General features: G+C 52.2%; 1 protein-coding gene across 1 annotated transcript in view; it reads left to right on the top strand.

The window, feature by feature from the left end:
- LOC147101563 (serine/threonine kinase-like domain-containing protein STKLD1) overlaps positions 1-23,884 on the top strand; it is a 42,131-nt gene extending 18,247 nt beyond the window's left edge. The window contains exons 5-15 of the mRNA XM_085965224.1: positions 1,575-1,735; positions 3,882-4,009; positions 7,804-7,887; positions 9,796-9,912; positions 10,600-10,740; positions 14,641-14,769; positions 18,603-18,731; positions 19,262-19,390; positions 20,328-20,468; positions 22,254-22,333; positions 23,751-23,884. Coding sequence (XP_085821350.1) covers positions 1,575-1,735; positions 3,882-4,009; positions 7,804-7,887; positions 9,796-9,912; positions 10,600-10,740; positions 14,641-14,769; positions 18,603-18,731; positions 19,262-19,390; positions 20,328-20,468; positions 22,254-22,333; positions 23,751-23,849 — 1,338 coding nt within the window. The 3' untranslated portion in view covers positions 23,850-23,884. The remainder of the gene's footprint in view (positions 1-1,574; positions 1,736-3,881; positions 4,010-7,803; positions 7,888-9,795; positions 9,913-10,599; positions 10,741-14,640; positions 14,770-18,602; positions 18,732-19,261; positions 19,391-20,327; positions 20,469-22,253; positions 22,334-23,750) is intronic.
- Positions 23,885-26,161: the final 2,277 nt, after the last annotated feature.

Genomic DNA, 26,161 nt, shown 5'->3' with positions numbered 1-26,161 from the left:
TCCAGATTCCATCGAATGTTGGAAGATGATCAGCAATGCATCTACTATTTCTAGGGCCACTTCCTTAAGTACCCTAGGATGTAGATTATCAGGCCCTGGGGATTTATTGGCCTTCAATCCCATCAATTTCCCAAACACCATTTCCCTACAAATACTGATTTCTTTCAGTTCCTCCCTTTCATCAGACCCTATGTTCCCGACATCTCTGGGAGGTTATTTGTGTCCTCCTTTTGTGAAGACAGAACCAAAATATGTATTTAATTGGTCTGCCATTTCTTTGTTCCCCATTATAAATTCCCCTGATTCTGACTGCAAGGGACCTACGCTTGACTTCACCAATCTTTATCTCTTCACATATTTATAAAAGCTTTTACAGTTCGTTTTTATGTTCCGTGCAAGCTTACTCTCATATTCTATTTTCCCCTTCTTAATTAATCCCTTTGTCCTCACTACCGATGTCAGGGGGACCCCGGGAGCGTGTCAGTATTTACAGGGGGTCCCCGGGAGTGTGTCAGTATTTACAGGGGGTCCCCGGGAGTGTGTCAGTATTTACAGGGGGTCACCGGGAGTGTGTCAGTATTTACAGGGGGTCCCCAGGAGTGTGTCACTATTTACAGGGGGTCTCCGGGAGTGTGTCAGTATTTACAGGGTTCCCCGGGAGTGTGTCAGTATTTACAGGGGGGTACCCGGGAGTGTGTCAGTATTTACAGGGGGTCCCTGGGAGTGTGTCAGTATTTACAGGGGGTCCCCGGGAGTGTGTCAGTATTTACAGGGGGTCCCCGGGAGTGTGTCAATATTTACAGGGGATCCCCGGGGTGTGTCAGTATTTACAGGGGGGTCCCCGGGAGTGTGTCAGTATTTACAGGGGATCCCCGGGAGTGTGTCAGTATTTACAGGGGGTACCCGGCATTATGTCACTATTTACAGGGGGTCCCCGGGAGTGTGTCAGTATTTACAGGGGGTCCCCGGGAGTGTGTCAGTATTTACAGGGGTCCCCGGGAGTGTGTCAGTATTTACAGGGGGTCCCCGGGAGTGGTTCAGTATTTACAGGGGGTCCCCGGGAGTGGTTCAGTATTTCCAGGGGTTCCCCGGGAGTGTGTCAGTATTTACAGGGGCTCCCCGGGAGTGTGTCAGTATTTACAGGGGTCCCCGGGAGTGTGTCAGTATTTACAGGGGGTCCCCGGGAGTGTGTCAGTATTTACAGGGGGTCCCCGGGAGTGTGTCAGTAATTGTAAAGGGCGGACTGCCCAGCTAATGTTGGTGTTGCTAGAGTTATTGGCAATTGTCCCGCCTACAAGGGAACAAAAGCCCGCTGGCGGAGGCTGCGCCCCCCATCCCTGGCGGGTGGGGGGAAGTGGGGTGCAGCAGAGTTGTGCGGTGCGCAGGGTCCCGGTGTAACCACGGGATAGTGTCCCTGTGCACTTTCAGGTTCTGGTGGTCTGGGCGGAAGCCTGAAGCCGCTCCCCGCAGGAAGGGAGAGGGGAGGAGTAATCGTCGCTATTTACCTGTGCTGTTTCTTCTCCGAATTGCCTGCCAACTGGTGCAAATGTATTTTCCAACTGCTCTATCACAAGGGAAATGAGTTCGATCAGCTGGTAAAGAGCATCCGGAACAACTGGAAGAATATGGAGACAATCATGGAGAATCTCCACGCAGAGGAGAAGTACACCACCAGTCTGTGCAACGTGGTGCAGATCATGATGGAACCAAATCCACTGCAAAGAAAAACTGCAGAGTAAGCCACAGGGTAGGGGGGCGGGGGGCAGGGGTCACGGTATTACAGCAGCATGCCAGAAGGGTAACAGATACCCGGGAGTGAGTTACAGGCTGGAGTCCAATCGAGGGGTTCGGGGGGTTTATATATAGAATAACAGATACCCGGGAGTGAGTTACAGGCTGGAATCTAATCGAGGGGTTCGCGGGGTTTATATATAGAATAACAGGTACCCGGGAGTGAGTTACAGGCTGGAATCTAATCGAGGGGTTCGCGGGGTTTATATATAGAATAACAGATACCCGGGAGTGAGTTACAGGCTGGAATCTAATCGAGGGGTTCGCGGGGTTTATATATAGAATAACAGATACCCGGGAGTGAGTTACAGGCTGGAATCTAATCGAGGGGTTCGGGGGGTTTATATATAGAATAACATACCCAGGAGTGAGTTACAGGCTGGAATCTAATCGAGGGGTTCGGGGGGTTTATATATAGAATAACATACCCGGGAGTGAGTTACAGGCTGGAATCTAATCGAGGGGTTCGGGGGGTTTATATATAGAATAACATACCCGGGAGTGAGTTACAGGCTGGAATCTAATCGAGGGGTTCGGGGGGTTTATATATAGAATAACAGATACCCGGGAGTGAGTTACAGGCTGGAATCTAATCGAGGGGTTCGGGGGGTTTATATATAGAATAACAGATACCCGGGAGTGAGTTACAGGCTGGAATCTAATCGAGGGGTTCGGGGGGTTTATATATAGAATAACAGATACCCGGGAGTGAGTTACAGGCTGGAATCTAATCGAGGGGTTCGCGGGGTTTATATATAGAATAACAGATACCCGGGAGTGAGTTACAGGCTGGAATCTAATCGAGGGGTTCATATATAGAATAACAGATACCCGGGAGTGAGTTACAGGCTGGAATCTAATCGAGGGGTTCGGGGGGTTTATATATAGAATAACAGATACCCGGGAGTGAGTTACAGGCTGGAATCTAATCGAGGGGTTCGGGGGGTTTATATATAGAATAACAGAATCCTGTTACATCTTTATTATAATTTCTTTCTTACCTGTGGTATAAATCCGATATAGCACCAAATCAGGCCAGATACAGAGTAAAGCTCCCTCTACACTGTCCCATCAAACACTCCCAGGGCAGGTACAGCATGGGTTAGATACAGAGTAAAGCTCCCTCTACACTGTCCCATCAAACACTCCCAGGGCAGGTACAGCACGGGTTAGATACAGAGTAAAGCTCCCTCTACACTGTCCCATCAAACACTCCCAGGGCAGGTACAGCACGGGTTAGATACAGAGTAAAGCTCCCTCTACAATGTCCCATCAAACACTCCCAGGGCAGGTACAGCACAGGTTAGATACAGAGTAAATCTCCCTCTACACTGTCCCCATCAAACACTCCCAGGGCAGGTACAGCACGGGTTAGATACAGAGTAAAGCTCCCTCTACACTGTCCCATCAAACACTCCCAGGGCAGGTACAGCACAGGTTAGATACAAAGTAAATCTCCCTCTACACTGTCCCCATCAAACACTCCCAGGGCAGGTACAGCACGGGTTAGATACAGAGTAAAGCTCCCTCTACACTGTCCCATCAAACACTCCCAGGGCAGGTACAGCATGGGTTAGATACAGAGTAAAGCTCCCTCTACACTGTCCCATCAAACACTCCCAGGGCAGGTACAGCACGGGTTAGATACAGAGTAAAGCTCCCTCTACACTGTCCCATCAAACACTCCCAGGGCAGGTACAGCACGGGTTGGATACAGAGTAAAGCTCCCTCTACACTGTCCCATCAAACACTCCCAGGGCAGGTACAGCACGGGTTGGATACAGTGCATTCCATGTGCCTCTCAGTACGCTGTCCCCTCTACCACACCAATAACATCTCCCAAGGTCTCCAGAATGGTGTCACCTGTTCGTGCTGAACTAGTTTGGTGCTGTTGCCCATGAGAAACCTGGCTGAGGCAGCCCAGAATACAGCATACTGACCACCCTTGCAATCTGCAGGGAGGACAATTCAGCCTGGGCTGGGTTTGGAGCTGTGAACGCAGAGCTGAAAAGGCAGCCGCAGTCTCTGTCCCATGCCCGAGCCGGTGAAAGGTTTGGTTCTATGAGTGTTTGCCTTGTGTTTCCCTGTAGGGCGCTGGTGGAGCTGCACTACGTGAAGGAGTCGCTGGTCATCTGCGGCTCCCCTCTGTCCGGAAAGAAGATTTCGCCAGTGGGCATGTATAAGATACCTTACGGAGAAGGCGTTGAGAAGCTTCTGGGTAAGCAGCACCCGCGCCCGGGTGCAAATGGAATCAACCCCTCCAGTTGTTGGTCCCGTCATTTCTATCCGCAGTAAAGCATTCCAGGGAATTGCTCTGCTTAGAAGGGGTCTACTTTCCAATCGTTGCCATTCACACGCAACCATTTATAACACACTCACACTCCGTTCCCCTGTGCGCCTCCTTAGCACTGGAATTAACCCATTATGCTACCCGTTTTGCACAGCTGCAGTGCTGGACAGGCAATATTCCCAGCATGAAGGCAAGTCTTAAAACGGCGTTCACCAATTCTTACCCGATTACTGGCAGCTTGATGTCAGCCCACTTGAGAATTTCGTCCGAGAACCTTAACCAACTTGTTACAAATAACGTATTGTTTGTATTTTACCCCAGCACTGGTAACTGAGCATGCAGTGTGTGCAAGGGAACACAGGAACAGGAGGAGGCCATTCGGCCCCTCGAGCCTGCTCCGCCATTCAGGCGGATCATGGTTGATCTATGTCTCGACTCCATTTACCCACCTTTGCTCCGTATCCCTGATCCCCTGACCCAACAACAATCTGTCGATCAGACTTGAAAGCTCCAATTGTTCCCCCAGCCTGGACAGCTTTTTGGGGGAGAGAGTTCCAGATTCCCACCCCCCTTTGTGTGAAGAAGTGCTTCCTGACATCACCCCTGAACGGCCTGGCTCTAATTTTAAGGTTCTGCCCCCTTGTTCTGGACTCCCCCCACCAGAGGAAATAGTTTCTCTCGATCGACCTCATCAACTCCTTTAATCATCTTAAACACCTCGATTAGATCACCCCTTAATCTTCTAAACTCGAGGGAATACAAGCCCAGTCTGTGCAACCTGTCCTCGGAATTTAACCCTTTTAGCCCCGGTATCATAGGAACAGGAGGAGGCCATTCAGCCCCTCGAGCCTGTTCTGCCATTTAATGAGATCCTGGCTGATCTGTGACCTAACTCTGCCTTTGGCCCATATCTCTTGATACCTTTGGTTAACAAAAATCTATCAATCTCAGATTTAAAATTAACAATTGATCTAGCATCAATTGCCATTTGCAGAAGAGAGTTCCAAACGTCTACCAGTTTTTGTGTAGAAGTGTTTCCTAACTTCACTCCTGAAAAGCCTGGCTCTAATTTTTAGGCTATGCCCCCTAGTCTATGAGCCACTCTAGACACCTAGCGGTGGGAAGAGGATTATAGGCAGGTGTCTGGTCCCTGCGCAAATCTGGGATCCGACACTTGGGAAGATTGTATGGAGACGGGTTGACAGTGGGTTCGGGACCCGCTGTCAATCTTTGCTATTTTCCCAGCAGTCCCACCTCCAAACCCGCCCCTGAGCACCAGCAAAATTCCCCCCATGTGTCTGTCTTCACGGAAGAAGATGCGACAAACTTCCTGGAAATAGTGGACAACCAAGGATCTAGCGAGAATGAGGAACTGAAAGATATTAGTATTAGTAAAAAAGTAGTACTGGAGAAATTAATGGGACTGAAAGCCGATAAATCCCCTGGACCTGATGGCCTACATCCTAGGGTTTTGAAAGAGGTGGCTATAGAGATAGTGGATGCATCGGTTGTCATTTTCCAAAATTCCATAGATTCTGGAATGGTTCCCGCAGATTGAAAGGTAGCAAATGTAACCCCACTATTTAAGAAAGGAGGGAGAGAGAAAACGGGGAACTACAGACCAGTTAGCCTGACATCAGTAGTGGGGAAAATGCTAGAATCTATTATTAAGGACGTGGTAACAGGGCACTTAGAAAATAATAACAGGATTGGGCCGAGTCAACACGGATTTATGAAAGGGAAATCGTGTTTGGCAAATCTGTTAGAGTTTTTTGAGGTTGTAACTAGCAGAATAGATAAGGGGAACCAGTGGATGTGGTGTATTTGGATTTTCAGAAAGCATTCGATAAGGTGCCACACAAGATGTTATTAAACAAATTTAGGGCTCATGGGATTGGGGGTAATATACTAGCATGGATTGAGGATTGGTTAACGGACAGAAAACAGAGAGCAGGAATAAATGGGTCATTTTCGGGTTGGCAGGCTGTAACTAGTGGGGTACCGCAAGGACCAGTGCTTGGGCCTCAGCTATTCACAATCTACATCAATGATTTGGATGAGGGGACCAAATGTAATATATCCAAGTTTGCTGATGATACAAAGCTGGGTGGGAATGTAAGTTGTGAGGAGGATGCAAGGAGGCTTCAAGGGGATATAGACAGGCTAAGTGAGTGGGCAAGAACATGGCAAATGGAATATAATGTGGAGAAATGTGAAGTTATCCACTTTGGTAGGAAAAATAGAAAAGCAGAGTATTTTTTAAATGGTGAGAGATTGGGAAATATTGGTGTTCAGAGGGACCTGGGTGTCCTTGTACACGAATCACTGAAAGTTAACATGCAGGTACAGCAAGCAATTAGGAAAGCAAATGGTATGTTGGCCTTTATTACAAGAGGATTTGAGTATAAGAGTAAAGACGTCTTACTGCAATTATATAGGGCCCTGGTGAGACCACACCTGGAGTATTGTGTACAGTTTTGGTCTCCTTACCTAAGGAAGGATATACTTACCATAGAGGGAGTGCAACAAAGGTTCACCAGACTGGTTCCTGGGATGGGGGGATTGTCCTATGAGGAGAGATTGAGTAGACTAGGCCTATATTCTCTAGAGTTTAGAAGAATGAGAGGTGATCTCATTGAAACATACAAAATTCTTACAGGGCTTGACAGGGTAGATGCTGGGAGGATGTTTCCCCTGGCTGGAGAGTCTAGAACCAGGGGTCACAGTCTCAGAATAAGGGGTCGGCCATTTAGGACTGAGATGAGGAGGAATTTCTTCACTCAGAGGGTGGTGAATCTTTGGAATTCTTTTCCCCAGAGGCTGTGGAGGCTCAGTCGTTGAGTATATTCAAGACAGAGAGCGATAGATTTTTGAATATTAAGGGATATGGGGATAGTGCAGGAAAGTGGAGATGAGGTAGACGATCAGCCGTGATCTTATTGAGTGGCGGAGCAGGCTCGAGGGGCCGTGTGGCGGAGCAGGCTCGAGGGGCCGTGTGGCGGAGCAGGCTCGAGGGGCCGTGTGGCGGAGCAGGCTCGAGGGGCCGTGTGGCGGAGCAGGCTCGAGGGGCCGTGTGGCGGAGCATGCTCGAGTGGCCGTGTGGCGGAGCAGGCTCGAGTGGCCGTGTGGCGGAGCAGGCTCGAGGGGCCGTGTGGCGGAGCAGGCTCGAGTGGCCGTGTGGCGGAGCAGGCTCGAGTGGCCGTGTGGCGGAGCAGGCTCGAGGGGCCGTGTGGCGGAGCAGGCTCGAGTGGCGGAGCAGGCTCGAGGGGCCGTGTGGCCGACTCCTGCTCCTATTTCTTCTGTTCTCAGTCCGAGATTCCCCAACCAGTGGAAGTAGTTTCTCTCTCTCTGGCCCATCAGTTCTCCTGAATATCTTCAAAACTTCGATCAAACCACCCCTTAACCATCTAAATTCCAGGGAATACAACCCTAGTGTGTCATTCTGGTAAACCCACACTGCACTCCCTTCAAGGCTGATCTATCCTTGCTAAGGTACGGTGCCACTTACTCCAGATGTGTGTGCAGGAGGGGGCGTGCATGCTCGGACTGAAAGGGTGTGTGTGCGGAGCGGGAGTGTGTGTGTGTGTGTACAGAGTGGGAAGGCACGTATACAAGGGCGGAGTCGGTCATTGCTGTATGTCGGAGGTTTGTGGATGGGTGTCTAATTTCCCCGCAGCCCTCCCCAGTATAAAATCTAAGTGCTGCTGTCCGTGTTGTTGCAGAGTACATACAGATTCAGCTCGAGTCAGAAGAAGCTCAGAGGTCGGCCCTGAAATACATGATGTACTTGTTATATGAAACCGAGGGTAAGTGAATGTCATCTCCTTGAGTACAGCTCTCTGGGCAAAGTCCCGGAAAAGCGGATCTCTCAGCCTGCGGGTTGTGCCCACCGTGCTTGATAGTCTCCCTACTATCACTATTTGGGCACTCAAACAGAAAGAATGGCCACTTGGTTGTGGAACCCGTATCCCAGTGAGAGTCAGTGTGTGTGGAACCCGTACCCCAGTGAGAGTGAGAGTCTGTGGAACCCGTACCCCAGTGAGAGTCGGTGTCTGTGGAACCCGTACCCCAGTGAGAGTCGGTGTCTGTGGAACCCGTACCCCAGTGAGAGTCGGTGTCTGTGGAACCCGTACCCCAGTGAGAGTCGGTGTCTGTGGAACCCGTACCCCAGTGAGAGTCAGTGTCTGTGGAACCCGTACCCCAGTGAGAGTCAGTGTCTGTGGAACCCGTACCCCAGTGAGAGTCAGTGTCTGTGGAACCCGTACCCCAGTGAGAGTCAGTGTCTGTGGAACCCGTACCCCAGTGAGAGTTGGTGCCTGTGGAACCCGTACCCCAGTGAGAGTCGGTGTCTGTGGAACCCGTACCCCAGTGAGAGTCGGTGTCTGTGGAACCCGTACCCCAGTGAGAGTCGGTGTCTGTGGAACCCGTACCCCAGTGAGAGTCGGTGTCTGTGGAACCCGTACCCCAGTGAGAGTCGGTGTCTGTGGAACCCGTACCCCAGTGAGAGTCGGTGTCTGTGGAACCCGTACCCCAGTGAGAGTCGGTGTCTGTGGAACCCGTACCCCAGTGAGAGTCAGTGTGTGTGGAACCCGTACCCCAGTGAGGGTCGGTGTCTGTGGAACCCGTACCCCAGTGAGGGTCGGTGTCTGTGGAACCCGTACCCCAGTGAGGGGACTGAGAGATACCAATTAATGTACAGATATCTCCCTTACAGAGAGAGACTGAGAGACACCAGTGTACAGATAGCAGTTTTGTAACCTGTCTAATGTTCCTTGTGATTAAACATGCTGATGGCCATTCCGCATTACAGACGCTCATAGGAACAGGAGGCCATTCATCCCTTCGAGCCTTTTCTGTCATTCATTGAGATACCAGCTGATCTGTAACTCCATATACCTGCCTTTGCTCCGTATCCCTTCATAACTTTAGTAACAAGAATCTCTCAATCTCAGATTTAAAAAGAACAATTGATCTCGCATCAATTGCCGTTTGCGGAAGAGAATTCCAAACATCTACCAGCCTTTGTGTGTAGAAGTGTTTCCTAACTTCACTCCTGAAAGGTCTGGCTCTAATTGTTATCTGAGGAAGGATGTTCTTGCCATGGAGGGAGTGCAGCGAAGATTCACTAGGCTGATACCTGGGATGGCAGGCACGACGTACGAGGAGAGATTGGGTCGATTGGGCTTATACTCCCTGGAGTTTAGAAGAATGAGAGGGGATCTCATTGAAACTTATAAAATTCTAACAGGACTAGATGCAGGAAGGATGTTCCCGATGGCCGGGGAGTCCAGAACCAGGGGTCACAGTCTAAGGATAAGGGGTAAGCCATTTAGGACAGAGATGAGGAGGAATTTCTTCACCCAGAGAGTGGTGAACCTGTGGAATTCTCTACCACAGAAGGCAGTTGAGGCCAATTCATTAAATATATTCAAGAAGGAGTTAGATATATTTCTTAAGGCTAAAGGGATCAAGGGGTATGGGGAGAAGGCAGGGACAGGGTACTGAATTTGGATGATCAACCATGATCTCATTGAATGGCGGAGCAGGCTCGAGGGGCCGAATGGCCTACTCCTGCTCCTAGCGTCTATGTTTCTGTGTTAGGCTATGCCCCCCAGTCCTAGAATTCCAACCAGCGGCAATTGATCACTGAAGCGGCCCTGAATTGAGATGTTAATTCTGTTGGTTTAAATTGCTGCTCATTCCCCCCTCCGCAGTACTCTCGGCCAGTGCACGGATCATTCCGGTCCTGATCTCCGTTATGAAATGCCACCCCAGCTGCTTGGAGGTGCAGGCTCAAGTGTGCCGGGGACTTCTGAGGTTTGCCACTAAAGGTAGGACAACAAATTCAGCCCCTTGTACTTGGTTGCGTGCTCTCTGATCAGCACCTTCACCTTCTGGTGTCGTATTCGTGCCGGGGGCCAGATGCTTATATGAGCACGTAATCCAAACTGACTCTCCAATGCAGTACTGAGGGAGCGCCGCACTGTCGAAGGGGCAGTACTGAGGGAGTGCTGCACTGTCGGAGGGGCAGTATTGAGGGAGCGCCGCACTGTCGGAGGGGCAGTACTGAGGGAGCGCCGCACTGTCGGAGGGGCAGTACTGAGGGAGCGCCGCACTGTCGAAGGGGCAGTACTGAGGGAGTGCTGCACTGTCGGAGGGGCAGTATTGAGGGAGCACCGCACTGTCGGAGGGGCAGTACTGAGGGAGCGCCGCACTGTCGGAGGGGCAGTACTGAGGGAGCGCCGCACTGTCGGAGGGGCAGTGCTGAGGCTACACCGCACTGTTGGATTTTTAAATGAGACGTTAAACTGAGACCCCGGCTGCGCGCTCTCGGGTGGACGTTAAAAGATCCTACGGCACTATTGGAAGAGCAAGGGAGTTCATCCCGGTATCCTGACCCGTATTTATCCCTCAACCAACATTACTGAAACAGTGTGTGCATGTGTGGTGTAACAGCGAGTGCGCGTGAGCAACACAGGAGCACAGAGCGACCCTGACTGTCCTTTGATCCCCTGCAGCCACCGAGGACAGTGTGGAAGAAGGTATTCTCTTCAGTGACAGTGTGATCAACGTCATTCTTTCGGTAATGGAGTCACGGCGCAAGTGTCTGGAGCTCCAGATAATCATCTGCAACCTCCTCATGATGCTGTCGGGAAGCGGTAGGTTTGGGCACGGACAGTCGAGCGTTTCATGTTGTTAGGAGAACTGGACTTGGGAGTTCAGTTAATAATTCACTGTCTGCATCAATAACACTATTATCACAGCTACATTGCGCACTAATGGTCTAGGTAACAAGGGACAAACTCTGCAAATATTACCCTCTGACCCTACAAACACCTGCACAGGGGACAGTGTAGAGGGAGCTTTACTCTGTATCTAACCCGTGCTGTACCTGTCCTGGGAGTGTTTGATGGGACAGTGTAGAGGGAGCTTTACTCTGTATCTAACCCGTGCTGTACCTGCCCTGGGAGTGTTTGATGGGACAGTGTACATAAGAACATAAGAAGTAGGAGCAGGAGTAGGCCATACAGCCCCTCTGGCCTGCTCCGCCATTCAATAGGATCATGGCTGATCCGAACCTAGACTAACGTCTACTTCCCTGCCCTCTCCCCGTAACCCCTAATTCCCTTATCTGCTAGGAAACTGTCTATCTCCGTTTTAAATTTATTTAATGTTGCAGCTTCCACAGCTCTCTGGGGTAGCAAATTCCATAGATTTACTACCCTCTGAGTGAAGAAGTTTCTCCTCATCTCAGTTTTGAAAGGGCAGCCCCTTATTCTAAGATTATGCCCCCTAGTTCTAGTCTCACCCATCAGTGGAAACATCCTCACCGCATCCACCCGATCAATCCCCCTCACAATCTTATATGTTTCGATAAGATCGCCCCTCATTCTTCTGAACTCCAATGAGTAGAGGCCCAACCTACTCAACCTTTCCTCATAAGTCAACCCCCTCATCTCCGGAATCAACCGAGTGAACCTTCTCTGAACCGCCTCGAGAGCAAGTATATCTTTTCTTAAATATGGAAACCAAAACTGCACGCAGTATTCCAGGTGTGGCCTCACCAATACCCTGTATAACTGCAGCAAGACTTCCCTGTTTTTATACTCCATCCCCCTTGCATTAAAAGCCAAGATTCCATTGGCCTTCCTGATCACCTGCATACTAACTTTTTGCGTTTCATGCACCAGGACCCCCAGATCCCTTTGTACTGTAGCACTTTGCAGTTTCTCTCCATTTAGATAATAACTTGCTCTTTGATTTTTTCTGCCAAAGTGCATAACCTCACACTTTCCAATATTATATTCCATCCACCAAATCTCTGCCCACTCACTTAGCCTGTCTATGTCCTTTTGCAGGTTTTTTATGTCCTCCTCACTCACTGCTTTCCCTCCCATCTTTGTATCGTCGGCAAACTTGGATATGTTGCACTCGGTCCCTTCCTCCAAATCATTAATATAGATTGTAAAGAGTTGGGGTCCCAGCACTGACCCCTGCGGAACACCACTAGTTACTGATTGCCAGCCCGAGAACGAACCATTTATCCCAACTCTTTGTTTTCTGTTAGATAGCCAATCTTCCACTCATGCCAGTATATTACCCCCAATCCTGTGATTTTTTATCTTGATCAGTAATCTTTTGTGTGGCACCTTGTCAAATGCCTTTTGGAAGTCCAAATACACTACATCCACTGGTTCCCCCTTTATCCACCCTGTATGTTACATCTTCAAAGAATTTGAGCAAATTTGTCAAACATGACTTCCCCTTCGTAAAACCATGCTGACTCTGTCCTATTAAATTATGTTTATCCAAATGCTCTGTTACTGTTTCCTTAAGAATGGACTCCAACATTTTACCAACCACAGATGTTAGGCTAACTGGTCTATAGTTTCCAGCTTTTTGTCTACTTCCCTTCTTAAATAAGGGTGTTACATTAGCAGTTTTCCAATCTGCCGGGACCTTTCCTGAGTCCAGGGAGTTTTGGAAAATAATCACCAATGCATCCACAATCCCTACCGCTAGCTCTCTCAAGACCCTAGGATGTAGGCCATCAGGTTCGGGGGATTTATCCGCCTTAAGTCCCATTATTTTACCAAGTACCACCTCCTTAGTGATTTTAATCATGTTTAGCTCCTCCCCCCCCCCCATTGCCCCCTGTTGGGATATATTTAGTGTCCTCTACTGTAAAGACTGATATGAGATATTTGGTCAGCGTCTTTGCCATCTCCATGTTCCCCACCACTAGTTTCCCGGTCTCATCCTCTAAGGGACCAACGTTCACTTTAGCCACCCTTTTTCTTTTTATATAGCTGTAGAAACTCTTGCTATCTGTTTTTATATTTTTTGCTAGTTTACTTTCATAATCTATCTTCCCTTTCTTAATTAATCTTTTAGTTATTCTTTGCTGGCTTTTAAATGCTTCCCAATCTTCTATCCTCCCACTCAATTTGGCTACTTTATATGCCCTTGTTTTCAGTCGGATACTATCCTTTATTACTTTACTAAGCCACGGATGGCTGTCTTTTCTTTTACTCCCCTTTTTCCTCAGTGGAATATATTTATCTTGAAAGATGTGAAATATCTCCTTGAATGTAGACCACTGCTCTTGTACCATCTTACACTTTAATCTGTTTTCCCAGTCCACTTTAGTCAATTCTACTCTTGTACCTTCATAGTCTCCTTTATTTAAGCTCAGTATGCTGGTTTGAGATCCAACTCTCTCACCCTCAAACTGAATTTGGAATTCAACCATATTATGGTCACTCATTCCAAGGGGATCCTTTACTAGGACATTTTTTATTAATCCTGTCTCATTACACAGGACCAGATCTAAGATTGCCTGCCCCCTGGTTGGTTCAGTTACATAACGCTCAAGGAACCCGTCCCTAATACACTCTATGAACTCTTCCTCAAGGCTGCCATGCCCAATTTGATTAGTCCAGTCAATATGAAAGTTAAAATCCCCCATGATTATAGCTGTTCCCTTATTACAAGCCCCAACTATTTCTTGATTTATACTCCGACCAACAGAGTTGCAACTGTTAGGAGGCCTAGAGACTACGCCCACTAGTGACTTTTTCCCCTTATTATTCCTTATCTCCACCCAAACTGTTTCACTATCCTGATCCTTTGACCCAATATCATTTCTGACTATTGCAGTGATTCCATCCTTGATTAACATAGCAACCCCACCTCCCATTCCTTCCTGTCTGTCCTTCCTAATTGTCAAATACCCTTGTATGTTTAATTCCCAGTCATGATCATCTTGCAGCCATGTTTCCGTAATGGCCACCAGATCATACCCATGTGTAGTTATTTGTACCGTCAACTCGTCTATTTTGTCACGAATGCTGCGTGCATTCAGATAAAGAACTTTCAAATGTTTTCTGACAATTTATTCCTGCTTTTACCCCTTTTACTACTTTACCTTTATCATTATACATTCTGTCCCTTAAGGGAGCTTTACTCTGTATCTAACCTGTGCTGTACCTGCCCTGGGAGTGTTTGATGGGACAGTGTAGAGGGAGCTTTACTCTGTACCTAACCCGTGCTGTACCTGCCCTGGGAGTGTTTGATGGGACAGTGTAGAGGGAGCTTTACTCTGTACCTAACCCGTGCTGTACCTGCCCTGGGAGTGTTTGATGGGACAGTGTAGAGGGAGCTTTACTCTGTATCTAACCCGTGCTGTACCTGCCCTGGGAGTGTTTGATGGGACAGTGTAGAGGGAGCTTTACTCTGTACCTAACCCGTGCTGTACCTGCCCCGGGAGTGTTTGATGGGACAGTGTAGAGGGAGCTTTACTCTGTATCTAACCCGTGCTGTACCTGCCCTGGGAGTGTTTGATGGGACAGTGTAGAGGGAGCTTTACTCTGTATCTAACCCGTGTTGTACCTGCCCCTGTCTGTAAGGCTCAGTACCGCTTGTATACCCGGGATGCCACATTGCCGGTGATTGGATTGTTTTGACAGTGTGTTGGAGCAGCGACTGGGTGTCTGACCCGGAGCCCAGTTCAGTTGTTAATGTCTGAACCCAAGTGTTTATGTTTCCTTTTCCCACAGAAGCAGCAGCAAAGCTAATTGGAGAGGCCAAAGGGATTCAGGCAATCCTGATAACCCTGAGAATGTACATTGACAACAGCCACATCTGCATCTCCTGCTGTGGTGCTCTGTGGAGCCTCGTCGTCAACAGTGAGTCCCAATCTGTCCTCCCCACTGCTACCTGATGTTTGAAATAAGAAGGGGAAGCTGGATAAACACGAGGGAGAAATGCCACAGAGGGCAGTGTACGCCAGCTCATTAAATATATTTAAGAGGGAATTAGATATATTTCTACGGGCAAAAGGGGTTAAGGGTTACGGAGAGAAGGCGGGGACGGGATACTGAATTAAAGGATCAGCCATGATCTCATCGAATGGCGGAGCAGGCACGAAGGGCCGAATGGCCTACTCCTGCTCCTATCTTCTATGTATCTATGTATCTATGATATGCTGATAGGGTGAGAGGAAGAGGGTGGGAGGAGGCTCGAGTGGAGCAGAAACACCGTCACGGCGCAGTTGGGCGAATGGCCTGTTTCTGTGCTGTACATTCGATGTGATGTGTGGTGAGTGTTGCGTGCTTGGGAGGAACAGGAAACTTTGGACCTATGGTTCCCTGAGTTCTCCTTCGGAACAGGAGTAGGCCATTCAGCCCCTTGGGCGTCTTCCATCATTCAGTTAGATCATGGCTGATCTGTATCTTCACTCCCATCGACCCCCCTTGGTTCCGTAACCCTTAATACCTTCGCCCAACAAAAATCTATCGATCTCCGTTTTGAAATTTTCAATTGACCCCCGGCCTCAACAGCTTTCTGGGGGAGAGAGTTCCAGATTCCCAGCACCCTTTGTGTGAAGAAGTGCTTCCTGACGTCACCCCTGAACGGCCTGGCTCTAATTTTAAGGTTCTGCCCCCTTGTTCTGGACTCCCCCCACCAGAGGAAATAGTTTCTCTCTCTCGACCCGATCAACTCCTTTAATCATCTTCAACACCTCGAATAGATCACCCCTTAATCTTCTAAACTCGAGGGAATACAAGCCCAGTCTGTGCAACCTGTCCTCGGAATTTAACCCTTTTAGCCCCGGGTATCATTCTCGTGAATCTGCGCTGAACCCCCTCTGAGGCCAATATATCCTTCCTGAGGGGCGGGGCCCAGAACTGAACCCAGTTACTCCCGATGGGGTCTGACCAGAGCTCTGAACAACTGAAGCATCCCTTCCTCTGCTTTGTATTCCAGCCCCCCTCGCGATAACAGCCAACATTCCATTAGTCTTTTAATTTATTTCTTGTTCCTGGCCACTAGCTTTGTGATTTTGGTACTTGGACCCATAAATCTCTCTGCTCCTCCACAGTTCCTAGCTTCTTGCCTTTTAGAAAAGGATGACTTCACACTTCCCCACATTGAACTCCATCTGCCACAGATTTGCCCACTTTCTGTTCCCATCGACACGACTTACTGTACCACCTAACGTAGTGTTGTCAGCAAACTGACCACCCTGACTTGGAAATATATCGACCGTCCTTTTTCATCGCTGGGTCAAAATTCTGGAACTCCCTCCCTAATAGCACTGGGAAAGCACCTTCACCACACGGAGAAGGCGGCGGCGGCTCACCACCACCTTCTCGAGGGCGAATAGAAACATAGAAACATAGGAGCAGGAGTCGGCCCTTGGAGCCTGCTCCGCCATTCAACATGATCCATGGCTGATCCTCTATCTCAATACCATCTTCCCGCTCACTCCCCATACCCCTTGATGCCTTTTGTATCTAGATATCAATCTATCTCCTTCTTCTTAAATATATTCAGTGACTTGGCCACCACAGCCTTCTGTGGTAGAGAATTCCACAGGTTCACCACCCTCTGAGTGAAGAAATTTCTCCTCATCTCAGTCCTAAATGTCTTACCCCGTATCCTGAGACTGTGACCCCTCGTTCTAGACCCCCCAGCCAGGGGAAACATCCTCCCTGCATCCAGTCTGTCTAGCCCTGTCAGAATTTTATACGTTTCAATGAGATCCCCTCTCATTCTTCTAAACTCTAGAGAATACAGGCCTAGTTGACCCAATCTCTCCTCGTATGACAGTCCTGCCATCCCAGGAATCTGTTTGGTGAACCTTTGCTGCACTCCCTCTATGGCAAGTATATTCTTCCTTGGGTAAGGAGACCAAAAACTGCACACAGTTCTCACTGTAGTAAGACATCCTTGCTCCTGCACTCAAATCCTCTTGCAATGAAGGCCAACACACCATTAGGGATGGGCAATAAATGCCGGCCTTTGCAGTGACACCCACATGCCACGAAGGATAATTTTGTTTAAAAACTGGGATATCCAGCTCTCTATTCCCTGTTAAATGATTCCAGGGTTTTGCCTCCAATACCTTAGCAGTCCGTGCAGTTCCATGTGTGAAGAACTGATGTCAGTCCTGAATTTGATCCTTTGACTTTCTGTTACAGTTTAATTTGAAGTATCTTTCATATTTTAGGAATCCCCCCCCCCCCCCCACCGGCCCCTGTCTTTAGGACTGGAAACGTGGTGCAGGGTTTCCACTGCCGCTGCCCACCCGGTGCAGGGTTTCCACTGCCGCTGCCCACCCGGTGCAGGGTTTCCACTGCCGCTGCCCACCCGGTGCAGGGTTTCCACTGCCGCTGCCCACCCGGTGCAGGGTTTCCACTGCCGCTGCCCACCAGGTGCAGGGTTTCCACTGCCGCTGCCCACCCGGTGCAGGGTTTCCACTGCCGCTGCCCACCCGGTGCAGGGTTTCCACTGCCGCTGCCCACCCGGTGCAGGGTTTCCACTGCCGCTGCCCACCCGGTGAGGATTCTGGCTGGATGTCAGGTGAGGGCAAGACTGGGCTCGGCAGTGACGGCCACCATGATCAAACAGCCGGCCAGCACTCACTGTACAGCTTGACAGCCCCGGACCAGCTGCTTGGGTGGGGTACTAGACGGGGGAGGCCCCGGGGGAACCTCAGCGAGAGCGGGGCCTTCAAAAAAGAAAGACTTTCATTCCTATAGCGCCTTTCACCACCAAAGCGCTTTACAGCCAATGAAGTACTTTTTGAAATGCAGTCACTGCTGTAATGTAGGAAACGCGGCAGCCGATTTGCGCACAGCAAGCTCCCAGAAACAGCAATGTGATAATGACCAGATAATCTGTTTTAGTGATGTTGGTTGAGGGATAAATAGTGGCCGGGACACCGGGGAGAACTCCCCTGCTCTTCTTCGAAATAGTGGGGGTGGGGCCTCGTTTTAACATCTCATCGAAAGACGGCACTTCCGACAGTGCAGCTCTCCCTCAGTACTGCCCCTCCGACAGTGCCGCGCTCCCTCAGCACTGCCCCTCCGACAGTGCCGCGCTCCCTCAGCACTGCCCCTCCGACAGTGCCGCGCTCCCTCAGCACTGCCCCTCCGACAGTGCCGCGCTCCCTCAGCACTGCCCCTCCGACAGTGCCGCGCTCCCTCAGCACTGCCCCTCCGACAGTGCCGCGCTCCCTCAGCACTGCCCCTCCGACAGTGCCGCGCTCCCTCAGCACTGCCCCTCCGACAGTGCCGCGCTCCCTCAGCACTGCCCCTCCGACAGTGCCGCGCTCCCTCAGTACTGCCCCTCCGACAGTGCCACGCTCCCTCAGCACTGCCCCTCCGACAGTGCCGCGCTCCCTCAGCACTGCCCCTCCGACAGTGCCGCGCTCCCTCAGCACTGCCCCTCCGACAGTGCCGTGCTCCCTCAGCACTGCCCCTCCGACAGTGCGGCGCTCCCTCAGTACTGCTCTGGCGTGTCAGCCTGGAATTTTGTTCTCCAGTCTCTGGAGTGGGATGTGAACCCACGACCTTCTGACTCCGAGGTGAGAGTGCGACCCACTGAGCCACAGCCGACACCATGTCAGGAGAGGAGTGGGGCTCAGCTGTAGAACTCTCTCACCGCAGTCCAGGGACTGGTTGGAGAGGAGAACATCCGTGTAACCGTGTCCCTCTCACTACTCCTCCTGTAGAGCACAACGCGCAAATCGCAGCGGAGGAAGGTTCGCTGGGGACCGTTCGGCAGATCCTGAAAAAGCACCTTCAGAATGGTGACGTGGTGGAGTCGTCCTGCTCAGCACTGTGGGCCCTGTCCTTGGAGGGTGAGTCCGGGAACCCAGTTTCAACACAGCATGCGCACGTACGTAACTGACCTACACACGTACACAAGACACGGTACAGAGTCTCCCACACACAGGTCACGTGACTCAAATCTCTGCACACATACACGTTCAAAACACACGGTATACCGTCCTGTACAAACATGCACACACGCTGAACCATTACTGTTCGTGTGGGACAGTGTGTGCCGCAATCTGTGTGCAGTCCGTACATATGCAGACCATGCATGTGACGTACACTGTGCTGTCTCTGCGGCTCTTGGCCCCGTGCGCGCGCGCGGTCTGCGCGGCTCTCGGCCCCGTGCGCGCGCGCGGTCTGCGCGGCTCTCGGCCCCGTGCGCGCGCGCGGTCTGCGCGGCTCTCGGCCCCGTGCGCGGCCCTCGGCCCCGTGCGCGCGCGCGGCCTGCGCGGCCCTCGGCCCCGTGCGCGCGCGCAGTCTCTGCGTCCCGCCAGTCTGCATGACTCGATCCCGGTGTTCTCTGAGCACTGACACATTTCCTTTATGTCCGCAGAGACACTGGCTGATGACCAGTTTGAGGAGATCACTCTACTCCTAGTCGAGGCATTCAAGCTCCACCTGCGGAAAGAAATTATCGTAAAAAACCTCTGCTTGGCTCTGTCCAGCTTGATTCGAATGTCTGGTAAGGGCCAGAGGTCAGATCTTTACCCAGGGGAAAGGGTCAGAGGTCAGCTCCTTACCCAGAGGGTGTGGAGTGTAGTAATTTTATTAATTGAGAAACGCAGGTGAAAAGGTCAAGGCCCTCATTCCAGGACACCAAGCTTGGACAGAATAATCATCGATCAGGTACAGCCGACACCAAGCTCGGGATCTGAAAGTCTGAAGGTTGAGAGGAAGGAAGACTGAGGGTGGGGAGTGCTGGGGAGGAATGTGAGTCGGAGACAGTGCGCCGAGCCTTGATTCGGACCGTGAGATGAGGCTGGGGGGGTCAGAGGGAGATCCGGAGGGGGCGGCGGTTGAAGGGAGATCCGGAGGGGGGGGTGGTTGGAGGGAGAGCCGGGGGTCGGATGGAGAGCCGGAGGTGGGGGGGGGGTGTTGGAGAGAGATCCGGAGGGGGGGAGTGTCGGACAGAGAGCCGGAGGGGGTCGGAGGGAGAGCCGGGTGCGGGGGGGTCGGGGGGAGAGCCGGGTGCGGGGGGGTCGGGGGGAGGTCGGAGGAGAGCCGGGGGGGTCGGAGCGAGAGCCGGGTTGGGGGGGGGGGGGGGGGCGGGTCGGAGGAGAGCCGGGGAGGAGGGGGGTCGGAGCGAGAGCTGGGGTGGGGGGTGGGTCGGAGGAGGGGGGGAGGTTGGGGGGAGAGCCGGGGAGGGGGGCGGCGGTCGGAGGAGAGCCGGGGGTCGGAGCGAGAGCCGGGGAGGGGAGGGGGGAGGGGTCAGAGCGAGAGCCGGGGGGGGTCGGGGGGAGAGCCGGGAGGGGGTAGCGGAGGGTGGGATCGGAAGAGGTTTCAGGAGGAAGGGCGTGGCGCTGGGGATGGGTCGTTGGGGGGGGGGGGGGGTGTGCAGTGGTCTGAGGCTCCCAGCCCCTCTCCTCCAATCTGAATGGTTTACACTCTCTCCCTTCCAGAGCTGGTGGCGTTCAGGATCCTGGTGCCGGAATTCGATCAGAGCGGGCTAGTCCTGATCCTGGAGAGTTACAACCACCATCGCACTGACCCCGAGGTGGTGCAGAATATCTGCATGCTGTTTCTGGAGCTGGTGCAGTACGGTGCGTTCCAGTCTGCGGATCGTGGGGGAGGGGAGGTATTGGCCCACACCACTTCACTAAGGGCAGACTGGGATGAGCTGCACTGACAGCCCCCTCACAGGTATAATAACCTCCCCCCCCCGGCCCCTGCAGTTTGAGACTAGGCTATGGCCGACTGCCAGGGTTTGGCTACTCCGCCCCCCTGCAGCCAGAGCAAGCCTCCGGCAGTCACAGGGCCGAGGAGCTGAATTACTGACAAGAATTTAGTCTGGGTGTTGTGGAATGTTTCCTTTCCTCTGCGTCGCTAGGCGGGGCAGAGGGCGCGTCGCTGGGTTTTTGATCAAAGGACTGGAGAGTGACTGGCATTTGACCCCTTATTCAGGCCGAAATCCCCAGTGCAGCACTGAGGGAGCGCCGCACGGTCGGAGGGGCGGTACTGAGGGAGCGCCGCACTGTCGGAGGGGCGGTACTGAGGGAGCGCCGCACTGTCGGAGGGGCGGTGCTGAGGGAGCGCCGCACTGTCGGAGGGGCGGTGCGGAGGGAGCGCCGCACTGTCGGAGGGGCGGTGCGGAGGGAGCACCGCACTGTCGGAGGGGCGGTACTGAGGGAGCGCCGCACTGTCGGAGGAGCAGTACTGAGGGAGCGCCGCACTGTCGGAGGGGCAATACGGAGGGAGCGCCGCACTGTCGGAGGGGCAGTACCGAGGGAGAGCCGCACTGTGGGAGGGGCGGTACTGAGGGAGGGCCGCACTGTCGGAGGGGCAATACTGAGGGAGCGCCGCACGGTGGGAGGGGCAATACTGAGGGAGCGCCGCACTGTCGGAGGAGCAATACTGAGGGAGCGCCGCACTGTCGGAGGGGCAGTACTGAGGGAGCGCCGCACTGTCGGAGGGTCAGTACTGAGGGAGCGCTGCACTGTCGGAGGGGCAGTACTGAGGGAGCGCCGCACTGTCGGAGGGTCAGTACTGAGGGAGCGCTGCACTGTCGGAGGGGCAGTACTGAGGGAGTGCCGCACTGTCGGAGGGGCAATACTGAGGGAGCGCCGCACGGTGGGAGGGGCAATACTGAGGGAGCGCCGCACTGTCGGAGGAGCAATACTGAGGGAGCGCCGCACTGTCGGAGGGGCAGTACTGAGGGAGCGCCGCACTGTCGGAGGGTCAGTACTGAGGGAGCGCTGCACTGTCGGAGGGGCTGTACCGAGGGAGCGCCGCACTGTCGGAGGGTCAGTACTGAGGGAGCGCTGCACTGTCGGAGGGTCAGTACTGAGGGAGCGCTGCACTGTCGGAGGGGCAGTACTGAGGGAGCGCCGCACGGTGGGAGGGGCAGTACTGAGGGAGCGCCGCACTGTCGGAGGGGCAGTACTGAGGGAGCGCCGCACTGTCGGAGGGGCTGTACCGAGGGAGCGCCGCACTGTGGGAGGGGCAGTACTGAGGGAGTGCTGTACTGCCTGAGGTTCCATCTTTCGGATGAGACATTAAACTGAGGCCCCATCTGCCCTCTCAGGTGGACGTAAAAGATCCCATGGCACTATTTCGATGAAGTGCAGGGGACTTCGTCCTGGCTCAATATTTTTCCCTCAATCAACATCGCTAAAACCGATGATCTGGTCATTATCACATTGCTGTTTGTGGGAGCTTGCTGTGCGCAAATTGGCTGCCGCGTTTCCTCCATTACAACAGTGACGCTTCAAAAAGTACTTCATTGGCTGTGAACCAATTAAGGACGTCCTGAGGTCCTGAAAGGTGCTGGAGAAATACAAGTTCTTCTCTGTAATTAATAAAGCTGCCCCCTGTTGGTGATGTTTCAGAGGATGTGCTGCCTGAACTGATCTCCCAGAAAGTAGACGTGATACTGAATGAAATCAAAATCAAATTTGCTTCAAACGAGGTGAGTGGAATGCAGAGATTTGCCTTGTGCTCCCTCCTTCGATCCCGTAGTCGACCAGCCCTGTGTGACGCACAGACGAGAATCCGTCATGAGCTAACATGCAGGGAATGCAGTTAAATCTACCCGGAGCCTCCTTAGAGCGGGGAAGGTTATGGGGAGATTTAATCGAGGTGTTCAAAATGATAAAAGGTTTTGATCGAGTAAATAAGGAGAAACTGTTTCCAGTGGCAGGAGGGTCGGTAACCAGAGGACACAGATTTAAAATGATTGCCAAAAGATCCGGAGGGGGGATGAGGAGAGTTATTTTACGCAGTGAGTTGTTGTGATCTGGAATGCATAGAAGTGGTTACAGCACAGAAGGCGGCCATTCGGCCCGTTGAGCCTATGCCAGCTCTCTGCAAGAACACCTCAGCTAGTCCCACTCCTCCGCCCTCCGCTGCCTGAAAGGGCAGTGGAAGCAGATTCAATAGTAACTTTCAAAAAGAGAATTGGATACATTTACAGGGCTATGGGGAAAGATCAGGGGAGTGGGGTGGAATTAATTGGATCGCTCTTTCAAAGAGCCAGCTCGCTGGGCCGAATGGGCTCCTTTTGTGCCATGTGATTCTACCCTAGGGACTCATTCATGATTGGTGAGGTGGCTTACTAAACGGGGTAGAGGTTATGCTACAGTTGTATAAATCTCTGGTCAGACCCCACCTGGAGTAACTGTTCAGTTCTGGGCCCCGCCCCTCAGGAAGGATATATTGGCCTTGGAGGGGGGGCAGCGCAGATTCACCAGACGATACCGGGGCTGAAAGGGTTAAATTCCGAGGCCAGGTTGCACAGACTGGGCTTGTACTCCCTCGAGTTTAGAAGATTAAGGGGTGATCTAATCGAGGTGTTTAAGATGATTAAAGGAGTTGATGGGGTCGAGAGAGAGAAACTATTTCCTCTGGTGGGGGGAGTCCAGAACAAGGGGGCAGAACCTTAAAATTAGAGCCAGGCCGTTCAGGGGTGATGTCAGGAAGCACTTCTTCACACAAAGGGTGGTGGGAATCTGGAACTCTCTCCCCCAAAAAAGCTGTTGAGGCTGGGGGTCAATTGGAAATCTCCAAACTGAGATCGACAGATTTTTGTTGGGCGAGGGTATTAAGGATTACGGAACCAAGGGGGGGAGATGGGAGTTCAGATACAGATCAGCCATGATGTACTAGAATGACAAGCAGGCCCGAGGGGCTGAATGTCCTCCTCCGGTTCCTGATTATCCTGTCGACACTCACTCTAGGGAGGATGGGATCAGGGTTGATTATAGCGACCTCACCACTTTCAGGACCGGGGAGAAAGTTGAAGGAAAATCCGTGAGAGAAACAACACGGGAGTGGAGACACAGAAACAACAAAATGGTACTTTACTGACACTCTTGCTCTCACTTCAGGACATTTTCACTGTGGTGGATTCTACGCTTTCAAAGCTGCAGGCGACAGACGCAATACCTCAGAAACAAGCAGCCAGAGGCTCCATGGCCTCTCTTTAATTTAAAATCATGTTTTTATTAAACTGATGAATGGGTCCCTGGTATTGTTGGTGCTGATTACAAGACCCCCACCCAACACCCGACCTGCCCCCTGCCTGTGCTGTTCCGAGTCTGATCATCACCAAGCACGCACTGTAACTGACTCCTGCCTGTCCCAACCCAACCCAAGCCCTACACTAACTCTACCCTCTCCTGAAAGCTCGCAATGTTTGGGTGAAGGCCCCTTTTGGACTGGCCCCCGTATTCGTTTTGTAAACAAGCCACTTTTCAGCTTCAAACACAAGCAGTAAAACCCGAGTCAGAAGATCGTGAGTCAGAAACTTGAACCGACAAGCCAGGCCGACATTCCCAGTCTGAGGGAGCGCCGCACTGGCGGAGGGGCGGTACTGAGGGAGCACAGCACCGTCGGGAGGGGCAGTACTGAGGGAGTGCTGCACTGTCGGAGGGGCAATACTGAGGGAGCGCTGCACTGTCGGAGGGGCAGTACTGAGGGAGCGCAGCACCGTCGGGAGGGGCAGTACCGAGGGAGTGCCGCACTGTCGGAGGGGCAATACTGAGGGAGAGCCGCACCGTCGGAGGGGCGGTACTGAGGGAGCGCCGCACCGTCGGAGGGGCGGTACTGAGGGAGCGCCGCACCGTCGGAGGGGCGGTACTGAGGGAGTGCCGCACCGTCAGAGGGGCGGTGCTGAGGGAGCGCCGCACCGTCGGAGGGGCGGTGCTGAGGGAGCGCCGCACCGTCGGAGGGGCGGTATTGAGCGCCGCACTGTCGGAGGGGCGGTACTGAGGGAGCGCAGCACCGTCGGAAGGGCAGTACTGAGGGAGCGCCGCACTGGCAGAGGTGCCATCTTTCAGATGAGATGTTAAACCAAGGCCCCACTTGCTCTCTCAGGCGGATGTAAAAGATCCCACGGCATTATTCGAAGAAGAGCAGGTAAGCTCACACCCATGTCCTGGGGCCAATATTTATCCCTCAACCAACATCACTAATAAACATTATCTGGTCATTATCACATTGCTGTTTATGGGAGCTTGCTGTGCACAAATTGGCTGCCACGTTTCCTACATTACACCAGTGACTACACTTCAAAAAGTACTTCATTGGCTGCAAAGCGCTCAGGGACGTCCTGCGGGTGTGAAAGGCGCTGGAGAAATGCAAGTTCATTCTTTCTGTGTGAATGCTGCAGAGGAGTAGCTGATCGGCAGCAGAGGAAATGGTTCATTCTTTGACCGGCACGATCTGCTTCCAGGTGTCACAATTTTAGCTCTGTTTGCGAACTTCATTTCTAACTTCCTAAAACGAATGTGTCCGTCTGTGTCTTTGCGCGCTCCCTCTATCCCACGTTGACTGTGTGGCTGATAAGCCCAGTTACATTCTTTTTAAAGTAGGATGCAGTTGAGGGAGAATCGCCCTGAGCATCTCCAACTGTGCCGTCGCCTCCATACCTGCCCCCTCTAACCGCTCACCAACTCAGCCAGTCAGGGCCCAGGCTAAACACAACTGCCAGGGGCTTCCTCCGGTTACAAAACTGACCTTTCTCCTCCACGACACGCCTCGACTCCGGCCCCGACTGACTGACCAAAGGAAAGTCTCCTCACCCGGTTTGGGATCCCGAGTGAAGTGTGTTTGAGCCACTTTCAGTCCATTCCGGAGGAGTTGCAGTATTACAACGCCAATTCTCCCTTTGCTGCCTCACCAGGACGGCTGGTGTGGCAAATGGAAAGGTCACGATGCTACACAAAGGAGCACGCTGCTTAGGTTGGGTATGAAACCGTGAAGAGCAGGGGGAGGAGTTTGCGCGGTGTAGACTCAATCTGCGGCCACCTCCAGAGCTTGGGTAATTTGGCACTATTTGCCCTTCCATTTCTCATTGTCCAGTTTGAATTCTTTGGCTGTGGAGGTTTGGAAGGGGCTGTTTATAGCACTGCCACCACATTGGTGGATGAATCCTGAACCAGAACACCAGGATCTGTTCATATCAGCAACTGGAGACAGGAATTAATGGGAACAGAGTTAAACTTTGTATGTGGCTCCTAAATAGAGGGGGCGTGACGCTGTATCTAACCCGTGCTGTACCTGCCCTGGGAGTGTTTGATGGGACAGTGTAGAGGGAGCTTTACTCTGTATCTAACCCCGTGCTGTACCTGCCCTGGGAGTGTTTGATGGGACAGTGTAGAGGGAGCTTTACTCTGTATCTAACCCGTGCTGTACCTGCCCTGGGAGTGTTTGATGGGACAGTGTAGAGGGAGCTTTACTCTGTATCTAACCCGTGCTGTACCTGCCCTGGGAGTGTTTGATGGGACAGTGTAGAGGG

The sequence above is a fragment of the Somniosus microcephalus genome, chromosome 23 (genome assembly GCF_052327205.1).
Source record: "Somniosus microcephalus isolate GS21.2 chromosome 23, FLI_Smic_1.0, whole genome shotgun sequence".
Classification (NCBI taxonomy): Eukaryota; Metazoa; Chordata; class Chondrichthyes; order Squaliformes; family Somniosidae; genus Somniosus; species Somniosus microcephalus.
The sequence above is the reverse complement of the archived record's forward strand: the minus strand, read 5'-3'. Positions and strand labels throughout refer to the sequence as shown.